General features: G+C 40.7%; 1 protein-coding gene across 1 annotated transcript in view; it reads left to right on the top strand.

Annotated features, from left to right (window-relative positions):
- Position 1: 1 nt before the first annotated feature.
- The window catches only part of MAN2A1 (mannosidase alpha class 2A member 1), a 175,292-nt gene continuing 164,914 nt past the window's right edge, over positions 2–10,379 (top strand). Inside the window, exon 1 of the mRNA XM_008056604.2 lies at positions 2–309. Within this exon, the coding sequence (XP_008054795.1) occupies positions 175–309 (135 nt within the window). The 5' untranslated portion in view covers positions 2–174. The remainder of the gene's footprint in view (positions 310–10,379) is intronic.

Here is a 10,379-nt window from a genome sequence, read left to right as displayed (position 1 = left end):
CGGCGGCGCCGGAGACGAGGTGCGGAGCGCGGCCAGGACCCGTGCCCGCGGCCGGGAGCGGCGGAGGGCGCGCAGCCCGGGAGAAGGGAGCCTCCGGCGGCGGCTTTCTAGCGTCCACAGTTGCTGCCTCCTCCGGGTGAGGACCGCCTCCTGGCCCCTAGTCTGTCGAGGAAAATGAAGTTGAGCCGCCAGTTCACGGTGTTCGGCAGTGCGATCTTCTGCGTGGTGATTTTCTCGCTCTACCTGATGCTGGACCGAGGTCACTTAGACCACCCCCAGAGCCCGCGCCGCGAGGGCTCCTTCCCTCAGGTAAGCGCCCGGGAGCCGGGGCGCGGGGCTCCGAGAGGCCGGGCGCGGGGCCCTCTAGTTACCCGCCGTGGCTCCGCGCCGGGCAGGCAGATGCCGAGCCCGGGGCGGGTCCGAGCTTTCTTCAGCCGGGGCTCCGGAGCGCTGGGGGGACGGCGGTGACAGCCACCCGGGAGCCACCTCTCCCGGGCGCGCCGAGTTAGCAAAGTGCCGGGCGGCATGCGGCGGCAGAGTCGCGCTCGGGGAAGTGGCCAGGTTCCCGCCCGCACTCCCGGGCCTGTTGGGGCGGCCTCGGGCACCTGCCGGAAGGGAGCGGGCGCGGCGTGGGGCGCCCCTGGCCAGTCGGGTGCCGGCGCATCGCTGTGGGTGGGTCTCGGCTCGCACGGGGTTAAGCAGCCGGCGCCAGCCCTGACCCCTGCGCGCACAGAGTCGCGGAAATGGATCCAGCCGACCCCACCGGGTCCCCCCCTCCTGTCCCCCCCCCACTGTCTCTGAGGCCAGAAAAGTTTATTTCGTGTGGCAGCCCCTGTTGATGTGGATCTGTAGGCTGACTTCAGTGTCGTCATTCCCCAGCAATCACATCTGGTTTGTTTGTGGCAGACGTGGGGAGCCGCGTAGGGAAGCGTGTGTTATACTCCGGCCGGAAGCTGTGGGGCGCTCCGTCCTGCGCCCGGTGGTTCAATTGGCAAATGCGTTGAGAAAACGACCCATCCCAAGTCTTATATTTAAAGTTCCTAAAAATAAGCAAAACGGACACAATCTGTTCAGTTTGAAAGGCTACCACGCGGCGTGTGCGAGTTCAGTTTCAAGCTGCTTGCCAATGACCTGTCCATTTCGGAAATTTTAGTAACGCTGAGAATCATGTAAGTGTGCCCTGTAACGAATGCCCCTGCAGAACCCAAAGCCCGACAAGCCAATCTAGCAGCTACTGCTTGGTTAGGGGTAGAGAAGCCTAGACCGTGAACAAGTTGATGTTTTAATTGTTTTTGTGTGTGACAGTTTAAATGACCAGAGTGCCCGTGACTTTTCGTCTGATAGGCTAGAGCAAATGACTTGTATTTAATTGAAATTAAAGTGCAAACTTTACTTGGATTGTTATGATTTTGTGACAATTTAAATGACCAAAGAGTATCCTTGCCATTTCTTCTGGTATTCCAGGGAATGACGTGAATTTAACTGAAATGAAAGCACAAGCATTTGAATTATTATGAAAGTGAAAAAAGACCCTTTTATGAAGATTATTAAAAATCTTGCTGCAGACATATGTATCAAATTTTTAAAAGCTTCTACTTCCCCTGGGTGGTGTGATAGAGAAATTATGAAACAAGCATTACAGGCATCTTTAAATTTTGAGCTTAGAGCTTGTCCAGTGCTTGTTGATGAGGTGGAAGAAAACAGTTGGAAAAAAGGTAAACTTTCTGAAGCCAGAGTAAAAGGCGTTCTAAGCTTAGTTATGTTGTATAATTTGAGTGTTAAAATTCGGTGATTTATTTTTTTCCCCTCCAGTAACCCCATTTTCAGAATTTCCTCCTATTATATGAAAAAAAATCACTAAAGCTGACACATTTTACTTTAAGTGTTATCTTAAATAATGTCCTTTGACTTTGGTTTGATGATCACTTGAAAATGATTTATGCAAACATCTGGGCCGGGTTTTTTGGGCAACCTTGACATTTTACTTGGCGTTTAAAGAAGTGACTCATTCAGTTACTGGGAAGTCTTAGGCAAAGTTAATCCCAATATTTTAATATCCATCCCAAGTCCTCAGTGAGGGGCTAAAGTTCTGCTTTTAAATGTAAAGCATTTAATGGAAGGTGACAGTGGCTTGTGGAGAAGGTTCTGTGTGTTTGTAGTGTTCTGTGTGCACGAGGAGACAGTTTGGAAGGTGGAGTGTTTTTTACTTAAGGTTTCCTTTTTCGGATTTTCTGTACCGGATTTTCATTGTAGGAAGGTTTTTTTTTTAGTGCCTGGAGGGCCACTGAAACTCCCAAGTGCACAGACATTATAAGCCCGCTGTAAGTGTAACTCGTGTGTGGCATTAGCCTCGGCGTCTTACGTGATAAACCTGATTCCCACAACCGCAGTCCAGTAGATGAGGAAACTGAGCACAGAGAGAATAACGTGTCCAAGGTCATGTAGCTAAATGCTGAGATTTGAACAGGCAGCCTTTGGAGTCTAGGCACCAGCCACTGTGCTATCTTGTCTCTGTGGAAACTGATGACTACTATTTAGGCTGCCAACTGCTTGTGGAAGGACCTGATGTAGATTATAGAGCATTGTGCTCTTTGGTACCTTAGCTTATGACTTTTTTTTAAAGGAACTTTTATTCTGAAGCCATAATGTCCTTTTTCTGAAACATTTAATGTTTGAGATTTATACCGTCCCAGAATGTTTTAGCTCTTTTCAGAGCTAAACGTTATGATGAAAACCATTATGCAGAACAATATCCAGTGTTGAATTGATCCTTTTATTTTTCTCACTACTTCTAACTCCATGTCAACTTTAATTAGACGACAACACCAAACAGCATAAGGAGCATAGCAAACATATATTTCTTTGGCAAGTTTGGATACTGAATTCTTGAGTTTTGATAGAACAGAGCTAGTTGGTCACTATGTGTTATTTTTGGCATCTAGTAGAATGATTTATCTAGAAAAGTTTTGAGTTTTTCTAAATTGTTCATTTTAGTTTGTTTCAGTTGATATGGAATATCACTGAGATATCAGGTCCATATAAACAAGATATTTTAAAAAACTGTCCTAGATTGAGAGCTATCTATTTATCTAGTTTTCTGGACCTTTGCTCTTTTCTCTCTGTCCACAACTCTGTTTCTACCACTTGGCCAGACTCTGGGGCAGGAGTTGACCTGTTCAGGGTGTTCCAGTTTCTCCTACCCTGAAGCAGTTGCCTCCCTCTCAGATGGTCTTTGAAGAGTTTTCTTTCTTTGCCTCTGGGAGGAATTCCTTTGAGGGCAGCAGGCAACAGGTGACCTAGTCTGTTTTAGCTTGTGTGCATATTTCAGTGTTAATGGATCTCAGCCAAAACAAACAAAAAATAATAATAATAATAATTCTACTCCGAATGAGACGTTGTTCAAGGCCTAATGTCCTGAAAATGCTTTATGATAACTTGTAAGAATTTGAGCAGATAGAAAGGAGAAACATTGTTCAGGTCTGCCTGAAATTACAAGCACATTTCACAAGTTGCTTACTATCTATGATGTGTATTACAGGGTATCTCATTAATGTCTCATGTTTGCATCTGGAGAATTAAATTAATAAGTCAGGTTTTGTGTAATAAATGATAAATCTTTAAATAACTAGTATAGCTTCTGACCATAGAGATTAATACAGAAGTTGAGGCTGAGGGAAAATGTGAAAGTGAAGTTCAGACTTTATTTTTGTGCCTAGATAGCACTTATCAAGTGAGAAAGTGAGAATGTCTTTAAATTATTATTTGACTGAGAGTCATTGGAAGGTAGGGACTTTTATGCCTTTTGTTTTTTAATTTTTATTTGAAACTGTGATACACATAAACAAATGCGCTTAAATGCTTTGCCTTGTTAGTACTTTTTGAGAACCCAGCATAGTAAATGTTAATAAAAGGTCAATAAACTAGGACCTCGATCCTCCAATTTTTTTCTTGCTTTCATAAATCTTAAGAATGACAAGCCAAGCCGGGCTTGGTGGCTCAGCCTGTAATCCCGCGCTTTGGGAGGCTGAGGTGAGTGGATTGCCTGAGCCCGTGGGTTCGAGACCCGCCTGGGCAACTTGGCGAGACCTCATTTCTACAATAAATCAAAAATCATCTGGGCGTGGTAGCTCATGCCTGTAGTTCCAGCTACTTGGAAGGCTGAGGCGGGAGGATCGTCGGAGCCCAGTGGCCACTGCACTCCAGTCTGGGTGACAGAGTGAGACTCCAACTCAAAAAAAAGAAAGAATGCACTCTGCTTATAAACAATGATACTTATTGTTAGGGTTTGCTCAGGCTTGTATAAGGTAGTTTGTATTATTTCTTCAGACATAATGTTTAAGATCTGTGTTTTTTGGGAAGTGATGGAACATTGATAGTGGTGGTAACCAACATTTGGGAGTACAAGAATGTTAGATCCTTTTAAGGCAGGTCTCCTCCACCCCTTCCTGAGTCTAGCAGTCCCGAGGGACTCTTTTGTGAGCAACTTGTTTCACTATGGCCCAAGCTTATTTCCTATAAACCACAGGTGCCAGATACTCATGACTGCATGTGGTCTGAAGGTTTTGCTTTATAATTGAGTTGTGTGTTGTTCCCAGATGAACACTGTTTTCTTGGTCCTAAACAAATATTTTTGTCAGGGAGATGTCGCAGTCTTATTTATTGGAGGGGGATTTTCTCTGTTTCACCTTAATTTGCATTATGGACTATCTGGGCTGTAGGCAAAATGTTGACTAAAATGACTACTTTTATTTGTTGTTTTTGAGTCAGCTGTTGCTTTTTGTGATAGCTGTGAAAACCGACCTTGTTTTTTTTTTTTTTTTAAAAGACTGAAGGGTTGAGATTTAACTAGAAGTGGTTCATAGCTGTCACTGACCACCAGCTTTTTTCTTAATTTATTGCATTCAGGGGTCTTAGTTTTCCCTTTTTGTCCCCCAACTTCCATAGAGTAATCTTTAAGAAACTGGGAGAATGTTCCACAGCTCTGATGATTTATGGCTGCTGGATTATAAAGGTCTTACTACATTTTCAGTCCCTTCTGTCTTGGGGGTCAGGTTCCCAGTAGTGGCTTTTTATAAACTTTATGGAGAATTAAGGAGAGGAGGAACTCGAATTTTGCTTCTTTTCATAGTTTTATTAGTAGGTTGATCAGGAGAGGAAGTAGAACATTTTAGCTAAAATGGGTTTCTGTTTCAGTTATCAAGTAAGCTGCTATTTTTAAGGTTGAAACCATGTTTAAGTTCAAACAAGTTTGAGGATTAATTGTGCTGAAATGGAGTGCGCACACCTAGTGCTTTAGTAAGTATTGCTAAATTTGCCTTGTGATAGAAAGGAGGTAAATAATTTGATTTGTTGAACTCTGTCTCTTGAGATCATATCATGGTTTTTCTGAGACATATATTTAAGGTAATTGTATCTTTATGCAGACAAGCGCATAGTATCTCATAAATAACATACAGTTTTCTAAATAAAAGATCAGTCTTGAAGCCCTGTATTTTAAAACTGTATGCACTCTACCTTTCACTTCCTCTTTGTTCTCCTTTTACAACCTCTTTGTTACGAAATTTGTGCCAGAGAATGCTTTGGTGTTGGGTGCTGTCCTGTGTATGGTTGAGGATTTGGTCCCCAACCGTTTTGGCCATCAGGGACTGGTTTCTTGGAGGACAATTTTTCCACAGATTGGGGGGAGGTAGAGGGGTGGGAGAAGGGGGAATGGTTTCGGGATGATTCAAGCACATAGCATTGATTATACACTTTATTTTTATTATTATTACATTGCAATATATAATGAAATAATTATACAACTCACCATAAAAAAAAGACGTGCAAATGGAAGTGGTAAATGAAATGAAATAATGGGCAGACTGCTGCTGAAGTTGAAGCTCATCCTCAGCTCACCTGCTGCTGTGTGACCCCGTTCCTAACAGGCCATGGTTGGGGACCCCTGTTATGCAGTAGCTAGTAGTACTCTTACCCAGTATATGCCAGCAGCACCTTTCTTTCTCTGCACTCACAGTTGTATCAACCAAAATGTCTCCAGACATTGCTGAATATCCTTTGTGTAGAAAAGTTATCCCTGTTGAAAACTACTTTGACTGCAGTCTAGTCAAAGCCTTTACACCCAACACACTCTGTTAGCATTCTGTATTTTAGGAAGGAATGATCATTAAAAGGCTGAATTTTCATACTCAAAATGGTTTTGAGTACGAAACCAGCATTTTTTAAATTGTTGAACTCTATTCTTTCTCTGGATACCTAAAATTCGCTTACATATTTAGGCTTCTAAATTGCAATATGTTACAGAAAATGCGAGGATAGATTATCTTCATGTATGCAAGTTAAAGAAAAAAATGGAAGATTATTAAAATGGAACTTAATTTTTTAAATCTTTACTTATTGGACATACTTATTCTGATAAAAGCATTATGATCAGGTTGTGGTAAATAGATCATCTTTTACTTTCTGTAAGCTGAATCAGAGGTTGGTGGCTGTTCAGATTATTCCCTCTGCCTTTTAGCTTAGGCAAATATGATATATTGATTGGAAATATGGTAGTACAAAAGTCATATGCAAAAATAAGATGTCTAAAATTTTCACAGGCAGGCTATTTACTTTTTTTTTTGGTTTTATTTCTGTTATTTCTGATGGTCCTGGATACTACCACATTTTGTTTACCTTCTTGAGATGAGAAAAAGTAGGAAAAGAACCTGGAAAATAAAGTGGATAGAGACTTTTCTCTGGTTCATTTCATGTCATCCTTCAAAAAGACAAAAGTGGATGGAAGTGGGGGCAGGAAAAGAATGAAGTTCTTAGTAATATCTTTCCTCGTCTTTGTCTTCCAAAGCCTCTGTTCTTGAACTCTACGTCAGCCAACTATGAGCCAAATCCACTTGCTACTTGTCTTTGTAGGGCTACAAACTAGGAATTTTTTTTTTTTTAACATTTTTAAATGGCTTAATAATGTTTTATGACATAGCCATGGTTATTCATGTACAGATCATCTCTAGCCACTCATGCAAAGTGGCAGAGTTGAATATTTGGGACAAAACCCATCTGGCCCACAAAACCTAAAATATTTACTCTTTTCAGAAAGTTTGCTAATCCTGGTTTAAACTACATTAACTATATTTCTCTATCATTAACGTTGGAGGCAATAGTATGGTTAGGTTTGTTAAAGCAGAGGTATGTTAAGTAAAAACAAACAAAATTCTTGCAAACTGGTTATTAAATAATCATTGGTCCAACTTTATGTTCTCAGAGTGTATTTTTCAAACTTGTGTATCTACGTGTTTCATAGATTTCTGGGAATCCTTGAGGAACTTCCATGCTAGAATGTGGACATGTTTGATGAGTTTAAATTGCTTTCTTTCTGTCACCTGAAGATTTCTCATGAATGGGACCACTCTGGGAGTGAGGGTTCTGGGCCGTGAACTATGCAAAATTGCTCGATAACTTCAAGATTAGAAATTCTGACTATAACTTTTTGGATTTGTTGTTATTTATGAATGGGCTGAATTCTGAGCCCAATCTGACTGCTCTGAGTCAGTAATATGGAGGGAGAGCCCAGGCAGATATCTTCTTCATAAACCATAAAGGTAGGACAGAACGCTGGGATCCTTAGGGTTGCTTAGCTTGAAGTCAGAGAACTACTAGGTTGTGGGCAGGGGTACTGGACTGCCATTCTGCTTATCAAAGAGTAATTAATTCTTTCCAATTTTCATCATTTTCCTCACTCTTAAAGATAATGTGTCACTTTCTTCCCTGTGGTACAGGCCACTATCCCATTTGTGTCCTAAGATTTTACAATCATCTTTAAATTGTAGTACACTTAGTCCGAGCAAAATTGGCGTAGCACATCTCATTGACTAGTATTAAGGTTAGTGTTAAGTGGAATATTTTAAGTATTTTTTTCCCACTTTTAAGTATATGTGTTTGTGCATTTTTCACCTGTAAATGGATTTCCCACTGACTTCCTTTACAGGTAGTTAGAGGTTCAGATAAATTAATTGCTTTTTCCAATAGCAGAGAAGACCTAAAATTCTACCCTATCCTGTGCTCTTGCCAGTGAATCTCATTGTCCTCAATGAGGAGTATAGAGAACTGGGGACTTTGCCAATGATTTTTTCTTTTACATGTGTAAGATTTATAAAAGCATAAATGCACAGGGAAATAATTCAAGCAGCATAGAAAAGTAGGCACTGAAAATGGAGTCCCCAGCCCTAGTCCACTCTTCTCTGGATCCCACTTCTGTCTGTTCCATGACTGGTGCCTTCTTTAATCCCAAATATATGCTTATTTCTCTTTTTTTGAATTTTTTCAATTTTGAGCTGTGATTTTCCTTTATAAAAGATGCCGAATTTAAGTCAATACTTCCTCTTTCTAATTTTGAAAAAGTTAATGTTGTGTTTAATTCTCCGGATATACTTTGACCTGTTTTGATGATGTAATTGCATTTTTTTTCTTGATCCATCAGCTTTAAACCTAATGTCTGACTCCCTACTACATCCGTCAAGGAAGTTGGCATTTCTTAGTGTTCTTCCACTCATTTCTCCTCCCTCTCTTCTCACCCTCCCTCAGCATCAGCTCTTTTACATCCACGAGTCTTATGTCATCTGCATTTCATTCTGTTTTTACATGCTCTGACTATAGGTTGGTTACAAAAATTGAGAACCAATAAACAAGGATACAGAATTTTAGTTAGGTAGGAGAAGTTCAAGAGATCTATTGTATGACGTGGTGACTTGTAGTTAATAACAATGCACTGTATTCTTGAAATGCCAAGAGAGTAGATTTTAAGTATTCTTACCTCAAAAAATAAGTATGTGATGTAATGCGCTTTATTAATTAGCTTGATTTAGCCATTCCACAGTGTATGCATTTTTCAAAACATGTTGTCTGTGATAAATATATAGTTTTTGTTAATTAAAAAATAAAAAGTGTTTAAAAAATCCCAATAGCATTTTCAGTTTTATGATAATATAAATACTGTTCACTATATATGAGATAGTTTGGCCTCATAGAGAAAGAGGGATGGTCTTGATCATTACCCCTGTGCCACTTGAAGGAAATATTCTTACCATCAGTAAATGGAGTCTGTTAGTCTTACCATCAGTAAGTGGAGTCTGTTATATTCCAGCTGATAAGAATCATGCTTTATTTCAGTTTCCTTCACATCTGGATCCTGACTTCCTTGTATAGCTTTATGTTTTTCCTGTCTATTTCTAATTCCTTTCCCTTTTTCTGTCAGAGGAAATAGAAGTTATTGAATCCTGTCTATTGAATCTCATTACTTTAGAAATCGTTTTACTACTCAGCATGCATCAATATTTTGGTTCCTTGTGCCTTCTCAGGATTGAAAGTATGAAGTCTTGCCATTTGGTTGTTGTTGTTGCTGCTGCTGCTGCTCACAATTAGTGTTTTTAAAGTGCCATGCTTCATCCAGGGCTGACAACCGTGTTTTGTTTACTTTCTGATGGGCAGCCTTTTTTTTTTTTCAGCGTGAGGGCCTTGGAGCTGAATATATTCTTGCAGCAGTTTCCTTCTGTTGCTTTATACCACAGGTAGGGAGGAATGTGAAATTTATGGGTCCAGGCCTTGGTGGTAACATTTTACCTGTAGAGCATTAAAGAATGGAGTCTGAGAATGTGAATCATTCTCAGAATCATTTTCTACATAAAAAAAATCCTGAATTGGCATTTTTAGAATCCAGTGAAGTAGTCATTCTTTAACAGGCACTAGCATCCCAGAAAAGTAATACATATGAAAAAGTCAGACATAGAATTTTAAAGTAGGAAGGGTCCTTCCGGGTCAGGTAATTTTTAGTTTTTGATTTTTCGCATAAGGGCACTGAGCCACATAAACTAGACCTCAGCAATTTGCCCAGTCACAGCATACCTGGGGCATGCATCCTGACTTCTAATTTACTGGCCTTTCTGCTTACTGTTGCCCATACCTAGCATCTATTTGAGAACTTACTATGTGTTCGGTGGTATAGAAATTATGATAGACTATGTTACTTGCTTTGAAAGAGCTTCTCAGTTATCTGGAAGAACACAACTGCCATTTGTGAAACAATTTAAGACAGTTAAGTGCTATTTAATTATTCACACCTGTAATCTTAGCACTTTGGGAGGCAAGATGGGAAGATTACTTGAGCCCAGGAGTTTGAGACCAGTTTGAGATCTCACACCTCTACAAAGAAATCAAAAAATTAACTGTGAATGGTGTCATGTGACTGTAGTTTTAGCTACTTGGGAGATTGAGGCAGAGGGATCACTTGAGTCCAGGTAGTCGAGGCTGCAGTGAGCTGAGATCATGGACCTGCACCCCAGCCTGGGTGACAGAGTAAAACCCTATCTCAAAGAAAAAGGTAATTTGAAGAG

This window comes from Carlito syrichta, unplaced genomic scaffold, assembly GCF_000164805.1.
Source record: "Carlito syrichta isolate Samal-C Ts95f unplaced genomic scaffold, Tarsius_syrichta-2.0.1 Scaffold302410, whole genome shotgun sequence".
Classification (NCBI taxonomy): Eukaryota; Metazoa; Chordata; class Mammalia; order Primates; family Tarsiidae; genus Carlito; species Carlito syrichta.
Note: the sequence above shows the minus strand (reverse complement) of the source record. Positions and strands in the feature narration are given on the sequence as shown.